The 23,291-nt window shown below is 39.5% G+C and overlaps 1 protein-coding gene across 3 annotated transcripts in view; it reads right to left on the minus strand.

Annotated features, from left to right (window-relative positions):
• The window catches only part of SOGA3 (SOGA family member 3), a 44,850-nt gene extending 24,811 nt beyond the window's left edge, over positions 1-20,039 (minus strand). For 2 of the 3 annotated variants that reach the window (XM_019831178.3, XM_023254328.2), the window contains exons 1-4: positions 19,027-20,038; positions 15,919-17,114; positions 15,235-15,459; positions 13,035-13,193 (exon numbers count right to left, since the gene is read on the minus strand). In XM_019831178.3, the coding sequence (XP_019686737.2) occupies positions 13,035-13,193; positions 15,235-15,459; positions 15,919-17,013 (1,479 nt within the window). In that variant the 5' untranslated portion in view covers positions 17,014-17,114; positions 19,027-20,038. Of the gene's footprint in view, positions 1-13,034; positions 13,194-15,234; positions 15,460-15,918; positions 17,115-19,026 lie in introns of all 3 variants that reach the window. The other variant, XM_045058012.1, reaches the window with a different exon arrangement.
• Between the last annotated feature and the right edge of the window lie 3,252 nt (positions 20,040-23,291).

The raw sequence follows: 23,291 nt of genomic DNA on the forward strand, positions 1-23,291 counted from the left end.
CACACCATACACAGGAGTTAACTCAAAATGGATCATAGGCCTGAATGTAATAGCCAAAAGTAGTAAAACTCTTAGAAAAACAGTAGTCATTTTCCTGCAGGTTAGACAGAGATTTCTTAGATATAACATGAAAAGCATAAGTGATATAAGAAAAACATTCATAAGTTGGACTTCATCAAAATAAAAACCTTTTGCACTGCAGATGGCATCATAAAGAAAGTGACAAGACAAGCGACACAGAAAACATTGCAAATCACACATCTGATAAAAGACTTGTATCCAGAATATATGAAGTTTATATTAAAACTCAAGAATAAGTAGACAAACAATCCAACTAAAATGAACCAAAAATTGAATGGATATTACACAAAAGATGATACATGAATGGAACATAAGCACAGGAAAAGATGTTCAACATTATTAGAGAAACACAAATTTAAGCCACAATGACATGCCACATAAATAAACCTCAAAAGAAGAGCTGTAATAAAAAAGATAGACAATAAAAGTTGGCCAGGGTGTTGACAAATTGAACCCTCCTCCTTTGCTGGTAAGAATGTAAAATGATGCAGCCACTTTGGAAAACAGTTTGGCAGTTTCTTTAAAAAGTTAAGCGTAACTGCATAGTATGACCCATAAATTCTCTTAGATACCTACCCAAGAGAAACCAAAACACAGGTCCACACAAAAACTTTTATGTGAATGTTCACAGTAGCATTATTCATAAAAATGGGGGGAAAAAACTAATGTCCATCGACTGATGAATGGATAAACAAAATGTGGTGTATGTATACATGTATATTCAAATATTATTTGGAAATAAAAAAGGAATAAAGTACTGATATACATTACAAGGTATGTGTAAGCCTAAAAAACATTAGGCTAAGTGAAAGAAGCCAGATGCAAAAGGCCAAAACTTGTATGATTACAGTTGTATGAAATATTCAGAGAATACAAGGCTATAGATTTAGAAAACAGATTAGTGCTTGATTGCGGTTAGGAGTGAGAACAGGAGGTGACTGCAAGTGAGCACTATAGATCTTTTTGGGAGCAATAGAAATGTTCTAAAATTGTATTATGGAGATGGTTCCACAACCCTGCACATTTGCTAAAAAGCATTAAATTCTATACCTAAAATGAATTTATGGTATGTAAGTTACATTTCAATAAAGCTGAATGCAATAAAATATATTGGGGAAGGTGAGAGAAAGGTATTCAGTTAAAGAGAAAGGGGGGAAAAAACCCAAAAAGTATATGTCTAAAAACTACTCTGGAAAACAGAAGATAGCTTTAGGAATATTGTATCCTTAATAAGATAATGAACATGGCCTCTATAAACTAAAAGTAGAAGATGATAGGGGAGATTAAGATCTGAAAAATAGGAAGGTGTTGGGAATAAGAAACCTCACAGAGAACACTCAGCTTCAATGCAAGAATCAAATTTTGCACTGGAGTCTTCAAACAGCACGACTGACATACCAGAAAATAAACTCCCTGATACTGAGAACAAACTTGAGAAATTGTCCAAGGACACAGGTTAAAAGGACAAAAAGAAGGTGAATGGATGAGAAGATAGTCATAAGGGGCACAAAGTGAAGAAAATGTGAAGGAGAGAAAATAGAGTATGTGTGATTGACAAGCCTATACTACACGAACGCTCCTCTGAGATAATTAATAAATGTTAATTTTCAGATTAAAGAGTCCACAAAGACCATTACCTAGATATGTCCCGGCAATAATTTTGAACTGGTTATTCTCCTTAGCTATCCAGACTCATTCTTGCCCCTTCTCTGTCCTGCTCTGTGCTTCAGGAGGCTGCCCTCTGCATATATTTCTGCCCAGGCTCTCTTCCCTGCCACATGCCTTCTGGTTGAGTTTGGCCAATAGAAGGCACTGGCAGAAATGCTGAGCAATGAGGGTAGGAGGAGAGATAGTTCACAGTATCTCTCCTCACTCCCTCACTTTGTCAACACCATATCTTGCTGAGAACCCTCCAGAGGACAACTCCCACCGGGTAGCCCCTCCTCCACAGTTCCAGCTTACGCCAGCCCCTGTAACATCATTTCCTTGGCAGCATTTTTATATCTAGAGGTGGTGATGGTTTCTATGTGTTGCCAGTCTTCTCTGAATGCCTCACCGGCCCAAATTAAGAGCATGTTCCCTTAATCCTGCCCACACCACTGTGAGTAATCTTATTTACATGATCCATCTACTGGAGGATCCTGATTGATAGAAAGGGTAAAGACAAAATATCCATAAATATGTAGAGAGGAAACAATCTGACCCACAAAGGAATCAACGTCAGACTAGTCTCATATTTCTTCACTCCAAAACAAATGCTAGAAGATAATGGAGCAGAGTATATGATGTGAAAAGAAAAAATTTTGACTCAGTAATGCCATCTTGTCATTCCTGTGTGAGGTCAAAAGTACAAAGGCTCTTTTCAAAAGTACAAAAACTCAGAAAAAGTATAACCTCTACAAACTTTTCCTGTTTAAAAAAAAAATTCAAGATCATTACCTAATCAATTAAAGATTATTTAAAACTGAGGTTTCAGAAATTTAGTTGTAGTTTAAAATCATTGATAGTTAAGTATTGAAACTGAATGTATATTGTTTGAATTACATACGAAGCAAAAGACATTCTTTAAATTCAAACTATATACTGTAACAATAAATAATAGTAACAATCTTATCTTATAATCCTATGTTAACAAAGATCAGACAGTAATCCAAGGGGTTGGGCTAACTGAAATAACTCTTAATTCCTTATTTTATTCTTGATTTTAGTAGTTGAGAAAATGGAGAATCATACATGTATTACCAAAAAAAAAAAAAAAAAAAAAAAAAAAACCTCAAAAAACCCTTAGGGTTAATACTAGTGGAAGTAATAACAGAATAACTACCTTCCAAATCATTGTAGAACATAATTATTCTATTTTAAATGTAGCCATGTCTCTAAAGAAATGAACCTGAAAGCTGTATTTTATCATTGAAAAACAATACTTTACATAAAACAGATCCTCTTGAATACACACAGGTGGCTACCATTTGATAAAGTTCAATGAAAATCTTTTCTTCTATATGCAAGGGCATGGTGGATACAACCACATACCAACATATTAGCCACTCGTTATGCACTTGAATATAATAATCAATTGGGCTGTCTAGTTATTTCTGCTATTATTCAAGGTTGCTGGCCAATGTAATGGTAAGAACGCTTACTTTGTGAAGGAAAGAAAAAATAATGTAGTTAATTTTATTAACCACTTACCACCATGATTAATTGGCTAGACAAATTGGAAATAACTGAGCTAGCCAGCAGATGAATATAGAATACTTTGAATTTTTAATTTTAAGCAGTTCTGAGTTGAATCACGCTGAATATAAATGACCCCATTAAGTGAAATATATAAGCATAAAATGGAAAATGTCAGGAGAGAAGCTAAATGACATCTTTAAATGTCATCTTCAAATGTCATTTACCATCTGGATAAAGATCAGTTTAACTGACCCTGAAATGTAAAAATGGAATTAGAATGGAGACATCAAATAAGTGATTGTATTTCCATTAAAATGCAATGAAGTCTAAAATCTTCAAGATATAACTGAATTTTCAATTTGGAAAATACTTCCTAATATACAGCGAAATTGCATGGTATATTTACTCCAATGTAACACAAGTATTGGAAAACAAAGGAACCGAGTAAATTCTAATTTAAGGGCTAAAGATGAGCTCCTCTGACAGCAATCATATCTTCCTAAACACCTCTTCTCTTGGCCAAGCATTTACAGTTTTTTATCTATAGCAGTCTTTGTGTGTGAATTAAATAGAAATACAGTTCTTAAATTCAGAGAGCATAGAATTTAGCTGTGGAGTCACTAAAACACACAAAGCAATCTAAAGTATCTTGAACCTGAATACAATAGCCCTCCTCTCTCTGCTAAGATGTTTCTCTGTAAGAAAAATATTTATAGAGCAGCAAAGGTAGGAGAGGCATTTATCCAGAAAAATCAGTGGTCAGTCCCGTTGGCGAGTGCAGGGGCAGACAGTGTAACTGCATTCTTTGCACCTCCCTTGAGACCTCTGCAAATGTAAGGTCCTGGATGGTGAAGCAGTAAGGACTAAGGACATGTCTTGTGGAAGACAGAACAGGATACATAGAAGTTAGATTGGCTCTACAGTGAAGTGACCTATAAAGAGGAACTTCACGGTCATACACATTCATGGGGAAAGAGAAAGGAAAAGTGTTCCTAAGCCCATTGTAAAAGAATTAGACTCCTGGGTAAATCCAAAATTTCACTCTCATGGATTTAAACATTCTCTCGCAGAGTTAAGTTTTAATCAGCTCATCTAGAGCTATGTGATAACAAGAACGTCTGACGTCCACACGACCTTACGGTTTATAAAGCACGCCACACATATTATCTTCTGTTGTCCTTGTGAATGGGTTGCCTAGGGAAAATATTTATTTTCCTTTAAGAGGTGATTAAATTGAGAGTCAGCTATTAAGTGACTTATCTGAAATAACACACGTATTAAGTCTATAAAAAGAAGAGACAGCATCAACAGACCTGAAAACACATTTTTTAGACCTATGGTCCCAGTTTCTTTGTTCTCTCCAAAGACTTCCTTTCTTTCGGATAGAGTTTCCCTTTAGATACCTTGGAAGTCCTTGCTCCATGCATTTTCTAAATGTGTGCTAGAGATTCAGGACTTGGAGATTCTAGGAGAATCGAGGTCTCTAAAGAAGGCATGTCATTTGTGGGTCAGGAAGATAGAAGTGGCTATGCGGAGGGGACTCTGAGTTCCAATAGTGCAGTTGTGCAGCACTGGCCGATGGAGACCATGGGCTTGGAGGCACGGGGATCAGTATGGACCGTGCCAGCTTACTAGTGCCATTAGCCTTGTTGAGCTTTGAGTGTTTATCTCTAAAATGAAACTGTTAGCAACATAACTATACCTACAATATCTGACACAGTGATTGGCACTCATCAATGGTAGCGGCGGCCCTGGGGTAATTTTCCTTAGTTCTCCAGTCAAATTAACGGCTAAATTGACTATCCCAACACTGAAGATTTAAAGCAAATAGTTTGGGAATGACAAGACCTGCAGCCTTCTCTTACTCTCTAAAGCGGCATTTCATATTGTCTCACCAAAGGATACAGAAGTCAGATGCAGAGCTGAGGTCTAGGGTGTCAGAGTTGTCCTGTCGTTTTTGAGCCCTTGTACTCATTCCCCATCCTGAGAAGCCTATTAGACCTTGTTTTAGGGAAGACTTGTTGTTTCTGGGGAATTACTGGGGTTTGGGAGAAGCATGGTAGAGGACTAGAAGTTTCTAAGAGATACCAGTATCAAGAGATCTCTAGTTCTGGAAGCAGGGTGAGGCTGGAGCTCCTTTGTAGCGTGTTTGTATTATATTAAGCCCCACAAAAAAAGCCTTGTTTCTGAGCCATAGTTCTTGTTCTCTCTACAAAACACCTCTCCTAACTACATTCTCTCATTCAAAATTATTTAGTGCTTATCAACTTTGTGTCAACAATTTCTGGTTGTTGTGGACACTATGATGAGTAAGACAAGATTCGGTTCTTACTCCCAAGGGATTTGCAGTCTAGAGTGGGAAAAAGATATATAAAAATTAAGTATGGAATAACAGTTGTTATAGTATTACAGAAGAATGTGGTCTGATTACATGCCAGGTACTGAAGTGGTTGTTGAGGGTGCCACAGTGAACAAAACAGGTGTTGGCCTCATCTACTTATAAGAGTTTCCCCTTCTGAGATCACGAACATCAAAGTATTCAGTACAGTAATGTATATGTGTAAATATTGTCAAAGTACACCTTCTATAAGTAATTAACTTCAGGTAGAGACTACCCTCATAGTTACACTGTTATCTTGTTATACGTAATATATATATACACACTCAATAAATGTTTGGTAAGTTAAAGTCACATCAAAGGTTTGCTGAGACAGACAGCAGACGCTATTTTCTCCACCACTAGAAGCACAGCCCTTATCAGGCAGCCAAGGTTGCGGGGAGTGGTAGGGAATAGTGTTGACCACAGCCCCCAAAACTATAGGCATCACGGGAACCAGTTAGGTCACAGCTACACCCATCAGAGTCCCGTAAGGAAAAGACTAGGTTGTTTAATGGGGATCCGTTCTACATGAGGGTTTTGTCTGTCACACACATACAAAGGCCTAACGATCTCAAAGAGTTTTTTATTATGTTTTTGGAAACATAAAGACTTTCACCTTCAGAAAAATCATATTATTTCAATAATAGCAAAATAAAAACGTTTGGATGTTTCACTGATGACAGTACTCATTTAGTACAAAGTCTGTGTAATGCAACACCCTGATATCTGTATTTTTGTATCCTCTGTGGTGTCTGTAGGCCATACTACAGTGGATAATACGTTACTATTCAATAAATATCTGTTGGTTGAATAAATGAAAGAAAATAATTATAGTAATAAAATAATAGTAGTGAAACAGACTGGCATACCTGGCCATAAATAAAACTTACGGGGAGAACAGAGATGAGTAAATGACAAATCAGAAAATGACATTTTCACAGGAGCCTTTGAGAGTATTTAGTTTAACTTCAACATTTATGAAAAAAGAAACCGAAGCCTATAAATTTCAAGATATTTGCTCAAAGTCACAGGGTATGGGAAGTGGGCTTCAAAGTCAGTTTCTAGACTTCATGACATATGTGCTTTCTAACAAGCCACACTCAAATTCACAGCTAATGACAAGATGTCTAAATTTTATTTTCTGCAAAACTATAATTCTTAGTTTATTGATTCTATAAATGAAAATTGACAGTTGTTATGAAGGCTCAGCCATCCACTGGTTGTCCTGTGAGATCTGTTTATGAATAATTTTGTTCATGATTGCTCTGAAGACCTGCTATGAAACTTGGTATTGCCTCCATATCCAGTCACAGTTAGGAAAGAATTACTTTCAATATCTCTCTCCCTGCCTTGATTGCTCTTAAACTCAGAGCTGTTTCCCAGCAATGCATACCTCTTGGAGTAAGTGTTTCCTCATCTTCCCAGAATTCTTACTTGACCAAAATTTTAAACCCTGATTGCAACAGTTATGATTTTTTTGAGAACCATTTCAAATTCCTTTTTAAAGTAGGTGGGAGAAAGAAGTCAGAGAGGTGAAGAACTCTTTAATACCTGTGTAGGTAAAGTAGCCCCATGGAGATATTTAAACATACATAAGCTACTCATCTCTTACATGCAGATCACTCAAAGTCCAGCCTAGAGCCCCAGGACCCCTGTTAAACTGGCAGAGTCCACGGCTGGAGACTTAGCTCTCATCAATATGGTTTATCAGCAAATGCAACAAACATTTCAACATGCATTTATTGAACATTTTCTGTGAAGCCATGCCATTGCAAACATTGAACTTAGTAGATATTTGAAATGGGAAGCTAATATGTAACCAAAAGGAGATGTCTAATTAGGTAAGACTTATATTCATACAGTGCCCTACTGTTTCAAGAATGTGAAGTGCAAAATTCCAGCTAACACACAAACTGGCTGTAGGAAGAACCTTTACTTTCCAAGCTTTGAAACCCTTGTGCTCTTCACATAAATATACAGAAATTTGAAGTTTACAATAAAAGTTCTGTATGTCTCACAAAATACTCCACCAACATTGATTTTCTTATCTGTGTATACTACTTTGCTTTTGCTGGGAGCCTGGCATCTGGGTGAGAGAAAAGAGCCATTTACATAGGACCGAGTCCTGGGAATCACTTCACTGTGCATACAGCTGCATATGCAATTTCATGAAAAAAAAAAAAAATCCAACGGAGTTTATGAGTCCTAAATAAATACGACTTTGAAAATACAGTCACGACATACAGTAACCTGGAAAATAAACTTTCCTCTGTTTACCTGGCATATTATTTTTTGCTTTTAATTTAGTCTGTATTATTCATTCCTGTGTTATTCAACAAACTACCACCTCTGAAAAGATGTGACTAAAGTAATAGTGTTTAATTGATACATTTAAAAATATTTATGGTAATTTCATTTAAAAAGGTCAATGACTGTTCTTCTATTTTTCAAATTATAACTCACAGAACCAGGGGAAAAATATTTGAATGCCAAAGAAATTCCCCCTTAAAGGGCTGCGTCTTTGCTGATTTATCACCCAGCTTTTTTTTTTTTGCACTTTATAACTTAGATAAACATGCCCTATCAAAACCAAGTAAAGTTATACTCAATTCATTATTTTATATAAGAAAATAAATAGGCAATGGTAAATGTGCAAGACAAGCATTTGTTTATTAAAGTGTTCTGTCCATAAAGAGAGTCTGAGCAGACATATTCTTTTCAAAAAGAGAGAGAGAGAGAGAGGCTACTGTTGAAATTTATGGTACCAATTATTTTTGTGTTCTAGAATGAGAGTTCATTGTAATAGATAGGATATATTAACCAAGTGCACAGAAAATAAACGTCCCAAGATAGATAGTGCTATTGCAGTAGGCAAGTTAAGAGCCCTCTAGAGCAAAGACCAGGAAAAGTTAAGAAGATTACTTTAAGACTTGCATGAGGTTAAGGGACAAAACATTACAAAGACTATAGATTCTTAAAGTAAAAAGATCAAATAAACATTTGTCATCATTATCTCAGTTAGTCTTTCTTCCTTTCCATCTTCAAAGGTCTCTACTGGTTATTTTTTCCCTCAAATGTCTGTCATCAATGCTTTTCCAAGTGTCAGATCTTAAAGGTGACATGAGAAGACCCCCCCCCCCCCCTTCTGAAGAGAACAGTGTTTCAAAGCTCTCAAAGCAAAGTTTCTTCCTACAGCAGAAGGACTTCATGAAGGACAGTGACCTCCCATTAACTGTAGCAGAGACCCATGCCACACAGAGCTTTCTCCATATCCTTCCTCACTTTATGCTACTTGTACATTAACCTGTCCAGGAATTCAAACTGCAAGCTATTCATAATTTCCATGAAAAAACTTTTGCAAAAACCAGTCTCTGAGTGTTTGTGATGCTGAAAGACCATCATTTTTGCCAGGTTATATAAAAGAAAGGCATTTTTCTACTGCAAGAAAGCATAGAGCTAGTAGCAATCAATGTTTTGTAATCGGATGAAAATACCATTAAGATTCTAAGGCAGCATCCTAAGAGGTCCCTCTTGTTTGCAGTTGGCAGACAACCAACTGTCTCAATACAAGCAATGAGTTGCAGTAGACTCAACTAATTATGTCTATCCTGCCTCTACACAACTCTTCTTACCCCCCAGTGCCTACTCCATACTCTCAGAGGAAGAAGATAAGCAGATGGATGTGAGCAGGTGCACAGGACCTTGTGCAACCACTAGCCTTGAGAGCAATTGGTCAAAACCCTTGAAGCCAATTAAACTCTTAGTAAATGGTTTCCAAACTCCAGCAGATGGCCTATTGGTCCCAGTTGCGCAGTTCAACATCTATATGACTCCATATAAGAAACTAAAAACTGGGAGTTAGAGGATTGCTTCTCTCAAGTATATCCTACTTACCATTTTCTAATTTACTCCATAACTTTTGTCTTTTCTTCATAATGCAAAGCTTGGCCTGATTCTATTTTCTCCACTGATTAGAATGCCACAAAGGGATGACAGTTGTGTGGTTAACCCTATCCAAGGACTTGAATATGTTTTCATTTTACAACCAAGGAAGCAGATGATTAACGGAAGCTGTCACAGTTATACGAGGCCAAGTTAGGCTTCAAACTCACACCTCCTACCCCACAAAGTGAGCCACTTATTACTGAAACTCAGTTTCAATATTCATCTTCTTGGCAGATAACAAAGTTACCATTACAAACATCCCATTTTAATGAAACATTTTTGATTTCCAAATAAAACTACCTTTTCTATTCCTGACACTTTCCTAGACACTATGAATGTCAACCTCAGATAAATGATTACAGAACTTTCCTGCCAGGATACTTTCCATTTTTCCTTTATTACATTTAGAATCCCCCAGATATTTATCTTCCACTCTCTTGTCCTTCCTCTCTATTTCTATGTTTTCCTGACTGCCACCTACCTTCTCAAACTGGGAATGCTAGTTTAGAGCCCATCTTTTTAATAAAAGGTTACTTTAAATGCTGACATCCCGAATATATGTTCCTACATTCCTTATACTTTTCTTGTTGTAGTTTCCAATTAGGGATTGGAGTTTGGCTTTTATAACTCCAAGAGAATGTGAGTTTCCTTTTTGGCATGAACTTATACCCACATTGCTTGGTGCTGTAAGACTGTTTTCCCAAATCAGAGTTAGAGCCCTGAAGGAGGAAATAGTTATAAGGCAAAGCATAGGGAACAGAATCAAGGAAATGTATTTTTATAATGATTTTCCTGAGGACATTCTCAGGTTCCAGCCCTTCTCCTTGGTAGCCAGATTATTTTGCCTTTATTTACAATGGAAGAGGTCCCATGTGTCTGGCTAATGGACAGCAGTCTATAGGCATTTCCCCCTTTTCTGGAAACAGAATAAAATCAGAAAGCTCTTATACCATTCTAAAATCCAACTTTCCAGATCTTCACTAAAAAACATTTACATGATATCAAATCACAAAGTATTTCTCTTTTATACTTAGTAATCAAATGAAGTTTGTTCTGACTTGAAGCCTAATGGAACTGACAATGAACTTTCTCTTTGCTTTCCTATAAGAAGAAAGAACTTTCTCTTTCCTTTGTTTAATTGCTATGGTTGAATTGTATCTCCTCAATTCACATGCTGAAGCTGTAACCCCAAGTATATCAGAATGTGACCTTATTTGGAGATAGGGTTTTACAGAAGCAATCAATCTACAATGTACAACCTAAAATTAGGTAGGCCATAATCTACAATGACTGGCGTCCAGAAAAGGGGAAATTTGGACATAGATATAGGGAGAATGCAGTGTGAACATAAAGATGACCATCTACAAGGAGACAGGCCTGGAACAGATCCTTTCCACACAGCCTTCAGAAGGAGTAAACCCTACCTACACCTTGATTTTGGACTTTCAGCTTCCAAAACAGTGAGGAAAACAAATTTCTAATGTTTATACCACACAACGTGTCGTGGTGTTTTTTTACGGTAGCCCTAGCAAACTAACATAGTCACCTACTTCATTTTTTTTTCCTGCAAATTAAACTTTCATTTTTTGACACACTTCAACTCTACATTATTGTTTAAGAAACATATACTTGTACATATATAATTTCATATTTGATCTCTTAACTTCAGGGAAAAAAAATGTATGCTACTCTTTAAAGATAATGTTCTGGATTTGATGATAAAAGTCATGATAGCTTCAGGAGATGTTGAGAATCATTAAAACAACATTTTACAACTGAATAAACTGAGGCAAGTTAGAAACCTTTTAAAATCGCTCCATTGGTTATTGGTGAAGATAGTCACATGGCTCCCAGCTTCCACATTGGAGCATACAACCATCCTTAGGCATTAACCAAGAATTATATATCATTAAAATAGTTTTCCCCTAATTTGTCATGTTAAAAAATGTTTAAAATCAGGATAATATAACAACAAGTAGAAACTTAGATCACAAAATAGTTTACCCCACTGAAATCATCTTCTACAAATTCCTGACATATTTTATTTAAGTTTATGTCTTTAGAGAGAGAGGGGGGGAAGGAAGGGGCAGTGAGAGAGGGAGAGAGAGAATCTCAAGCAGGCTTCTCACTCTCAGCACAGAGTCCGACTCAGGACTCGATCCCACAAACCCGTGAGATCATGGCTTTAGCCAAGATGATCAAGAGTATGTCATTTAACCGACTGAGCCACGCAGGCGTGCCCTTGACCTTAAGCAGACTTGATTATTTTCACTGTTACATGGTAAATATATATTTATACCATTTTGACATAAGCATAGCAATGAAAGGTGCAATATCTCATTTAGTCCATGGGAAGATTCAGATTTTCATTTAAATTCTTCACAGTTAAGCAGAGGAAAATGTCCAGAGGACCACATGTGTATCAGCTAATGCTCAATAATAGCTTCCACAAATGCACTGCATTCTCAGACGGTTTTCAAATAATATTATTTTAATTCAAATTGCTACTAATCACAAAGCTAATTACTTCTTCATAAATCTTTTCTGTGTCTTTTCTCCTCCGATTTATTTCCTTTGATACTAGTTTTGTTCTTTGAGAAGATCTAGGAGAAATATGGTAGAAACTTCAAACACCTAATGTGGAAGAGAACTCTTGACTCTTCTATACCAAAGAGAAACAACTAAGATGAACTGGCTAATGTTACAATGAAATAGATTTCAACTCAAAACAAAGAAAACGTTTAAACAGAGATACACTGTGACAGAATTGGATACTGCAAAAGATCTTAAAGGTTAGTCGCAAAAGATGTTTTAAGCATTAGATCATTTGGGGGTTTTGTTATAAAGAGGATTGAAGCAATGATTTGACTCAATTCGATTCAATGGTTTTTTATGGTCTTTTTGCCCCAAAAGTCTGTGGTTCTATGAACTCATTAATAATCACAGGACCAGTTCTTCCTCTCAACTAACACAAGGCTTAGTCCTTCATACTTTTGACATCCTGCGTGTCTGGTATAGCTGTGTAACTTCTTTAACACAAATTTGGATGACAGGATGAAACCTCAGTCAGAGCTCACATATTTTACACAAGAGGCAGGCCTGAGGTCAGTTTTCCTTTGCTAATTATTAATTAGTCTGAAATCATGTATCTGTTAGCATATTGGGTGAGAACAATGAACTGTTCTATAATCATTAAAAAACAGAATTATTTTAACAGTCATTTTAGTCCTGGGGATTCTTTTGTAAAGAACTACATATATATGGGGGCACCTGGGTGGCTCAGTTGGTTAGGCGTCCCACTCTTGATTTTGGTTCAGGTCATGATCTCATGGATCCTTCCCCCTCCCCTGCTCACATTTTCTGTCTCCCCCTCTCAAAATAAATAAATAAACTTTAAAAAAAAAGCTAAATATATACGTTGCATACCATGAGATAATCAAATACTAACCTCCTTCATTTTTTCCAGTTCATTCTGTAAAGCTTGCTTTGCAATCTCAACTTCTATAAGCTGTTGCCTCAGTTTTTCGTTTTCATCTTCTGTTGTGGTTCGCTTTTCTTCTACATTTTCCAATTCATGGTGAAGTCTCACAGATACATCCTTTGCAACCTAAATTGAAGAGTTTTAACAATAAAATATAGTTAAAGACAGTACAATAAGTGAGCTAAACTTATACTCACATTAAGAGTACTAAAAGCCAATACACAAATAGTTTCTATACTATACCAGGCATCTTTCCAGATGCTTTACATATAAGTCATTCACATCTATAAATTATTTAACCCTCACAACAATCCCGTGAGATAAGTACTATTATTATTCCTATTTCACAGGTGAGGAAAGTGAGTCTCAGAGATGTGAAGTAATACGCTCAAGGTCACACAGCTAACAAGTGGTCAAGTAGTCTGGCTCTCCACTCTGTTTCCTCAACCTCTACACTACACCATGGTAATAGATGTTCAATCGTGCTTTATCATGTGTATAGAAATTTCACATATCTCCTCTAATTCTACAACAAAACAAGATGTTTCCATTATCACTCATTTTAAATACTGGAAAACGGGGGTGCCTGGGTGGCTTAGTCAGTTAAGTGTCTGACTTCAGCTCAAGTCATGATCTTGCAGTCCCTGAGTTTGAGCCCCGAGTGGAGGGCTCTGGGCTGACAGCTCAGAGTCTGGAGCCTGCTTTGGATTCTGTGTATTCCTCTCTCTCTGCACCTCCCCTGCTCTTTCTCTCTCTCTCAAAAATGAGTAAACATTAAGGAGTTTTTTTTAAAAAACTAGAAAACAAAGTTTTCTAGTGGGAGTGGGACCTGAATTTTAATCCTATAATGTCAGGGGCTTACTTTTAAGAAATATGTCAGTCCTTGAGATTAAGTTTTTGTTTTTGTTTTTTTATTACAGTGTACCTTTTTGCCTTTTGTTTTGAGATTATCTTGGAAATTTAGGGTTTGGAACAAAACCCTATGGTGTAGTATGATGTAGTGGCTCAGGACATAGACTGTGGTTTTATACTGGGTGAGGAGACAGCTTGGCCACCTACTAGCCTATATCCATGGGTAGGGACTGGGCACTTATAACCTCTGTAAAAGGTTCAGCTACTGTATAAGATGATGATAGGATTACTAATCCTAACCTCATGGGTGCTTTTTTTTTTTTTTTTTTTTAAATCTTGAGCTAACATTTAGATAGATAACTAATGTTAATGTATATAACAATGTTTCCCACCGTGCTTGGGACATAGTGAGCACTCAACAAATGATAGGAAAAGAAAAAGAAAAAACAAAAAGAAATAATACAATGACTTTCATTAAATGTTTTCTCACATCTTTCTTTAAAACATAGGAAAATTACACTTGATTTTTATATATTGATGAGGTTAACATAGTTAAAATTATGTTTGGTGGTCCAAGGTTATGAAGATAACATTGGGTTTGCATTGTCAATGGATCTGCCTACAGTCAAACTGAACTGAACAGACCTCATCTACTTACAAAACTTATTTCAAGGTTAAAATTTCTCCACTGGGGGAAATTCTAAAGGAACAACTTCACATTAAAAACGAGGTTCTTTCATTTACTGCACTCTTTACTTCTCCAAAAGGGGCGGCAAGTGGGACAGATTTCTTTTCAGGGAGTTAGCAAAGTGGTGAGTACAGAAAGGAAGGAGGTTAGGGAGACTTGCGGAGAGAGACCTTAACTCCGATATCGTCCCAATGCTGTTCCTATTCTGGGCTTTAATTCCTCTCTCCGCAGGAGTCTACATCCCGCTGCTCTCGATTTCACCTGGCCTTTACTTGGAAGACAGCCTCTGGAGGCCAGGTCGACGCCAGAGCCTGCGCTCTGCCACACCCGCGTTTCTGCTGGGGGGGGGGGGGGGGAGGGGAGACGCCCTCTGCCACCGTCTCTGGAAGAGTCGCCGGGACTCCCTAGAAAGCTCCCAGAGCTCGCTCTCCGCGAGGCACTCCACACACCCTAGACCCCTCAGACCCACTGGTCGGTTCTTTCCCTTCCCCTGCCCGGAACCTGATACTTTGTGGTCAGCGCTGCGAAACTCCGTGTCTTTGCCAATGACCACTGAAGGCCTTTCATAGCAAAGAGGTCCCCACTTGCTGCCCCTACCGCGCGCCTCCCAGCCCCAGCGCTGCAGACCTTGAGGTCCTGCTCCAGGCTGCGCAACAGCTCCCCGTCGATTTCCCCTGTCTGTGCGTAGCGGAGTCTTTTGCGCTCGGCTTTGCGGAGGCGGTACTGCAGGATCCGGCAGTTTTTGTTGGCTCTCTCCAACTCGTGGCGCATTTCCTGCAGTTGACAGGCATCCTCCTCGAAGAAAGTGTCCCTCATCTCGTCCATCTCGGTCCTCAGCTCATCAATCTCGTTCTGAAGCGGTGACAGGCCGCGGGTCAAAATTAACCTCGCCCCCCGGCACTCGGACATGTAAAGTGTACACCCCATGCCAACTCCAAATTCTCCGTTTTATTGCCCCCTCTCCATAAGACAGGAGTGACAGAGCTGCATGAAGAAGAAAGTATAAAAACGGGCCTTCTTTGGGCCTTCCCCAGCTCTCCTACTCAACCTCTCTCCATGAAAAAGTGGGACAACCCATGATAATTAGAGAAACGAAGGACCAAATCTGGATTTAAATTAAACCTAAGGCTACTGATGTTCGGCTGCTTTAAATCTGGAAAAGGCCTAGGAACCCCCTCCTTTCATTTCCTGTTCCCTTCCCTCTTTAAGGCTCCCTAACATGTTAACAGCCTCTCACCCTCGCGAGACACGCCCTAATCCTCCAAAGCCCACACCTCCCCTCCCCCAGCCGGGTTCCCCCACCCTTCTCACCTTGAGAGTCTCGTTTTCCTCTCGGAGCTTCTCCATTTCCTCTTGCATTTCTTCCTGCTCCTGGAGCTGCTGCGGGTGCGGCTGCGACGAAGGAGGCGCCGCCGCCTGCATGCCCCCTCCAGTTGCGCTGCCCTCTGCGCTCTGCTGGGGGCCCTCCGCTGCCGCCGCCATTGGGGAGACGGAAGGGACTGCAAGAGGCTCGCAAATGGCAGGGGCGCCAGAGACCGGGGAGCTGCGGGTGCTGCTGCCGCCGTTCTTAGTGTGCATCTGAGCCGCGGCTGCCGCCGCTGCCGCTCGCTCTTTCTTGAGGTGGAACTGGATGAGCTCAGACTGCAGACATCCTTCCTTCCAGTAGCTCCCTCCGCCACCGCTGCCACCCCCCACAACACCGCTTCCGGAGTTTCTGCTGCCGGGGCCTAGGGTTTTGCCCGCAGAGGAGGATGGTGAAGGGGAGGCCCCCTCCCCGCCGCTGCCGCCCCTCTGCTGAGCTCGTACGCCTTTCCCTCGCCAGCCCCTGGGCGGCGGCGGCGGCGGCTGCGGAGCGCCCCCCTCCCTTTCCCCGGAGCCGCTGCCGGCTCCTCCTCCTTCCCCACCCCCTCCTCCTCCTTCCCCTAGCGGAGGGGGTTCCCCGAGTTTAGCGGACACGGGCTCTAGCTCCCGGGGAGGCTCCTCCGTCGGGCCAGGCCTCCTGCCGCCCACCGGGGCCAGGGTCGCCGCGGGGGCCGCTTCAGCACCAGCCGCGAGATGGACAGCTCCCGGCACGGCCCCTTTGGGCGCCAGGGGCGCGGCCTTCTCCGCCCCGCCTCCGCCTCCGCGGGCGCTGGCCGGAGGCACCGAGCGGCTCCCGGTCTTGTTGCCTTGCTGCTGCTGCAGCTGCTGCAGTCGAACAGAATTGAGTTTAGTGCCGGTCCCCACGGGGGACCGGGTGGTCGTAGTTGTCTGCCGGACCGAATTGTCCCTTAGTCTAGCAGGTGATTGTGCACGCTGCTGCTTTCTGCTGCTGCCCTCTGGGTGCAGGCGAGCCTCAGTGGCAGAGGTGGCGGCAGAAGCTGTGGCTGTGGCAGGGGCAGCGCCCCCCGTCGGTGGCTGACTCATGGCGGTCTAGGAAGAATCTATCAGATGAGATTTAGAATGGTCCATCACCAGATCATTCTCATTCTCTTCCCTCCTCAAGTCCTCCAACCTTCCTTTCTAATCTGGGGTAGAAACAAAAGAAGGGAAGCACACAACATGTCTGCATTGTTACAGAGCAAAGGGTGATTTCCCTAGAAAAGAGAAGTCCTAGAAAATAATGAGATTTTAAAAGCACTTAATAGAAACCCCGACTTCAGAAATAGGTGCAGAATTGTCAATTCTCATTTTGCCCAGGGAGGCGCCGTCTCCATTTAATTCCATCTCAGTAAAATGGTGATGATCTGAAAGCAGCTTAATGTAACATTCTCATGGTTGCAGGTTCTGGCAACGCTGAGATATGGATCAGAAAGGAATTGGTAGGAAGGGAGATTTAGGGGAGAAAAAGGTTAGGGGATAAAGTCAGGCAAAAGCTTCAGAAGGAAAAGGAGGTGTCCACATGTTAAAGGTGAATCCCCCTTTTTAACTTTGGATTTCCTCCTTATTCAATCTGTATTTTAAAGCCTAGTTTAGTAGAAAATGTTTTATTTAATTATTATTCTCAATTAGAGGAAAAGGGTCATGATGTAGGCTTCTAGAGAAAATTTTCCGTGGATATGTGGTACTTTTCTCAGACACCTTTAACTCTTCATGTTGTTCTTGGTTAGAGAAATGCACCCATTTTCCTTTAGACTAGAGCTAAAATAAAAGTAATGAATGACTTTAAATCAACTTCAGTTTCAAGAAAGTAATGGCATTGAGAATCACCTATATGGTGTAGTTATTAGTACCCCTAAAGGTATTCTTCTTTAAGCTTTGGCAAATAATTAAAATATATATATACTTTTGGAAAGGTTCATTGGTGGCTCTGCACAATTTCTTAAATTATAGGTGATGACATCTATATTTATCCAAATTTTATAGTTTTTGTGAGTCATTTTGGTTTTAAGTGTAATTGCTAAATAGAAAATATTTTCATTCTTAAGCATCTTATTACATGTTATATATCATAGATAAAGTTGTGCTTTTAAAGTGCCCAGTTCCTTCTATGGAGACAAATTCTGAGACAGAATGACCCTGCACCCCAGAAACCTGGTGCATCCTCACTCATGGTGGTAAGATAAGCCCTTATTGTATATTTTTTTTACAAGATAAATCCATCACCGGCTTTTAAAATCCGGAAAATAGCAAGCCATTGCTTTATGAGGTTCTTCTCCCTAGTGATCCATCTACCTAGTTAGTCAGTTTGGTGCTTTTTCCTTAGAAATATCGTCTCTCTCTAACACACTGAAAAGAGTATGACTAGGCAGAAAGTTCTGCTTTAAAAAATTCCTCCGATGAGGAGAGGAGATGCTTGCCAGTTACTTTACTAGCATTATTCCTGTTATGGCCTATTTTAAGTATCATAACTTAGTCAACATGCATCAATTCCTCATTTTATGAAGAAATATTACAGGAAGTTTCCTTCTCCACCTGTCTTTCTTTTTCAGGGTCTCCTTCCAACTCAATTTGAAAAATAATAGTGAATAAAGAAGGCATTAGGGGGAGAAAAGTTATCCACCAACTTATTTTCTATATGTTCTCTGGAGCCTCATGCTCCTAGAATGTCTGGCCTAGTTCATGGTCATGGGTCACACTAATATGGACCACCTAAACAAGTTATATTGACAAAGCAACCTTATTTTTGTTTTGTATTAGGCATAATCACTCCGGAGCTGAGAGCCACCAGAGAACGTTTAAACTCGGTTCTCAGCTTTAACCCAGGAGAAAGCTCAGGTTCCAGGAACTCGTCTCCCACAATCAAAGGTACCACGCTGTCACGTGGTTCTCACAAAGTGACAAGATGCTGTGCCCCTTCAAGGCTTCCCCCGTGGAAATAGCCGACCACGCAACCCCGGATGAGCACAAACCAAAAATTTTAATCTCAAATTTTATCTGCCCACCGACCCACCCCATCTCTCATCCCCACCCTTTTAGAAATCCAGAAGAACTGCTCACTTCTCAGCAGACGCGATGTTTCGAAGTTGATGCAAATGAACAGCGCTTTCCTTCTGTTCTTCCGGCGACCTCAGGGTTTATTTTTATGCCTTTTAAAGACAAGGAAAGTTTAACTTCGTGGTATTATATGCGACTTTCTGGCTGAGCACGACTTTGGGCTGTCTTGCCTCAGTTCCACACCCAATTCTCCAAACAATGGCGTTAACGAGCAGACTCGGCGGCCCCCAGAGCCGGTTACTTCCCGCGGCCCGTGACTCGGTTGGAGCTGCGGCTCCGAGCAGGCGAACACGAGAGGTACCAAGCCGTGCCAGACGCTCCCCAGGAAGTGCACTGATATTCATGAGCTGACCTCACCGGACTGGGCAGGGGAGAGGGCGGGATTGCAAGGGAGGACAGCTTAGAAGTAACCAAAGAGAGGCTACTTTCAAGAGGAAAGAGAAGAAGGCGGGGACGGGCCGGGGGCGGAGGATGGTAGGGGAGGTGGCAGGAAGACAAAAAGGCCGGAGCCACACCCGAGATGGAAGATCCGTGGCTGCGCTCAAAGTCCGTGCTGCGCTCTCATATCCCGTACTTGGCAGAAGATTCCAAAACCGCTCGAAATCGGATGCACTGGTTTTCTGCAAAGCTTTGTCCTGGACCGATCAATCTCCATCAATTATTTACTTGAGCTCTTTTCTCAGGGAGGCGTATTCGAACAGCCTTCCTGGCGTGACTGACGTCTCCTGATGCAGCTGCGAGGAGCTGGCGGACGGCTGCTGGGAGTTCTCTTTGTTCGCTCACTTCAATTCCGGTAGAGCTCTCCACGCGGTGCACCCTCCCCACCCCCAGCCCGGGCGGAGTCATCACACATCGCTTTCCCCAGTAGATAATGGTTGCCAGACCCACCGTCCCACAGACAAAGGGCTCTTGTGATGCCTCGACCAATTTAGTACAAACCGACTAAATATCCCTTTACAGAGATCGTTTACAGACGGGTTTGTCCTCGGTACATTTCCTTCTCTCCTTTATTGAGTTCTAATTTCAACTGTGAATACAAGGCGTAATTGCTAGCATCCATAATCTTTACCGTAGTGCATGTGATTAACGGGAATCATCCAATGTGTTTATAAAATGTGAGATTAAAGGCAATTCATGGGGAAAGGAGGTAATTCAGAATATATGTCTTTACAATGTACACTAACCCATACTGTTCCACAGTAATATTTTTAAAAATCCGAATAGAAATTCTTTTCCTGGTTTTTTTTTGGGGGGGGGGGGGATGGTTGGCATGAAGATCCCGCTCCTACCTCAAAGGATTCCATCGTGAACTTGGTGATTCTCATCTTCAAGGAGAATAAAAGTAAACACTGCTTTAGAAAGGGTATTTTTTGTTTTAAAATTTTCCCATATTCATATGTGATTTTGTAGGTATAAGGAGCTCAATATATTGAACTAATAATTTTTTATGCTAACATGAATTTTAGTATAAGACATTTTATTTTCTGAGCGTAACATCTAGCACTAAAAATAAAATAAAAACAATTTAGGAGTAGTTTGCATACAAGTAACATAATTACAGCAAAATAAAAAGATGTTCAAGTCCTGGTGATTAGTATCTCCAGCTATCTATAAGACAAATGTAGTATCAGGACAAAAACATTCATGTATTTATCTGCTCTAGAATAGAGAAGTCCTTAGTATATGCTGGGCACTGTCCAAGGTGCTAAGTATGCAAAGATTAAAACAAGAAACGAGGCTCCAGCATATTGAAAGGAATTAGGATAATTTCCATATAATCCTTTGAGTACTTTCTGAAAGTGGAAATGCAGTATCTGTGACATCTATAATGAATAGTTCAGACCTTAACTAGGGTACTAAATATAAAGGGAAAAAAAGCAAAGTAAAATGCAATCACAATTTATTTGGAATTTATAGTAGACAATTTGTCATTATGTACCCAAACTTGAGTTGTAGTTTCCTTAAGAAATACCAAGATCCACGGGTATCATTCAACCAAAGTGGATAAATTGGATAAAAATGTTTTTTCACATTAATCTTTACAAATAAAATAATATCATTAAAAATTTTTTAATGTTTATTTTTGAGAGAGAGAGATGGAGCATGAGTGGGGAGGGGGCAGAGAAAGAGGGGAACACAGAATCCAAATCTGAGCTGTCAGCACAGAGCCTGACAAAGGGCTTGAACTCATGGACCATGAGATCATGACCTGAGCCGAAGTCGCATGCTTAACTGACTGAGCCACCCAGGCGTCCTGGTGAAGGTAATTATTATCACCATGCATGGGACATGTACTAATCCTAACAAATTATAAGTGATAACTACTATGTGCCTGGCACTGTAAGCTCTCATTAAATGTTAACTATTATTGTTGTTCGTATTTTCAGGATATTATTACATTAGTTTACACAAATTCTCCCATTCTTGAATTTCTTAAGGACACTTGGTTAGTCTTGGGTTATTTGATAATTGTCCATCCAAGGTAATGTAATATTACATGTTAACTATAATTATACTAAAAATTAATTGTAAATGTAGTAAATGTTTTCAAATAATACTCTTGTTTCTCTCATTATCTCTAGCACATAGTTAGTACAGGGGCTGGATTTTTATTCGTAGGCTTCAAGTGACAGAAGAAAGGTGATATTTTCAGATCCATCCTCTGTTTTTAGAAAGTACTTTACCTTGGAGATATGCTATTGTCTTGACCTTTACTGACATATGTATGCAGTCACAAGTCACATTTGTTCTCTGGACTACATTTCAGATAATGATTTATGAATCCTAGACTCCTTGCATTGTAAACATCATGATTCACATTTTTCCTTCTAAACAGATTATCCACCATATTATATATTGTGTTTAGTCTAATTTCTAGTCTACAATTTCTCAAAGTAAATATATGCATGTTGTAACTTAACATTGTGACCAAAAACTAGTAGTTTAATTCATATCTTGGATTCAGGCTGCTTTGTGAATGGCAGAAATTGCTACTCTACAATAATGCTTTAGTTACTCATGCATTTGCTGTTGTGTAAGTTTGCAGTTAGGTATTGCATACTCAAAATTCTGTTGTATTACTTCTATAAATGCTCATGAATATTCACCCTTGGTAATTCAAACCAGTGTCTAGGCACTCATCATAGCCAAAATGCTGTCAGATGTCTGATTTCAACATAGCCGCATTGTCAATCTTAATCTCAGTGGAAAATTTTAAGAAGTCTGCTAGTTATTATGCAAATGCTATACATACTTAAAATCACCATTAAATTTCCCCTAATATCAAAATCATTCATTTTTATAACAATGTCTTAATAACTCTTTACCTCACTCCTAAATCCTTCTTCATCAATAATTAAACTGACCTAATATAAATATAGTAGGCTAATTCTCATTGTGCCAAACCAATAAGAATGGCATCCTAAACTACCTTACACTTCATTAGGAAATTTTAGTTCAAGTTTTTCTTTTCTACTTCCTACCTTCCCCCATGCTGTCTAAAAAAAGTATCTAAGTGTCTTCCTCTGCATAGACATAATAGAGAAAAGATTCTACTAATGGCAAATAGATTTGCTCTTTTTTAATGTTATTATATGCTGACTATTTGTTAAATAAGCTGCAAAAGTAATATTTTAACATTTATTTGATCCAGTTATAGAAAAATAAGGAAAATCCCACCTATATTTTATGTTCTAGTATCCAGTTTTTTTGTTGTTCTTAAATGTCAATGAGGTTTTTATTCAATGTCTAGTCACTAAAGTTTTGGATATTATAATATGCTATGCAAAAATCAGGGCATTCTTTTATCTGATGAGCCTAGATTGCTTTGACTTGATTTATTCTTCACTCAATGGGGTTTTTTAAAATGAGATTATTTATAAGATGTAGATTGGATATAGGGGAAACCATAATGGATACTTCAATAACTTGGGGTTGAATACCAGGCTGGAGCTTTCCACACACTTTGTAAAAAAAATCAAGTTACCATCGACAATAGTATTAAAAACATAAGAGAACAGAGTGATCATTAGAACGCAGAAAAAAGAATTTTGTGTAGAGCATGCCACTTGAGAACAGTGATTTTCTTTTTCTTTTTCTTTTTCTTCTTCTTTTTCTTTTCCTTTCTTTCTCTTTTTCTTTTCTTTTTCTTTTTTGTTTTTAGAGAGAGAGAGCACGAGCTGGGGGGACAGGCAGAGGGAGAGAGAGAATCTTAAGCAGGTTCCACACTCAACATGGAGCCTGACACCACAGGGCCCAATCCCACAACA

The sequence above is a fragment of the Felis catus genome, chromosome B2, assembly GCF_018350175.1.
Source record: "Felis catus isolate Fca126 chromosome B2, F.catus_Fca126_mat1.0, whole genome shotgun sequence".
Taxonomy (NCBI): domain Eukaryota; kingdom Metazoa; phylum Chordata; class Mammalia; order Carnivora; family Felidae; genus Felis; species Felis catus.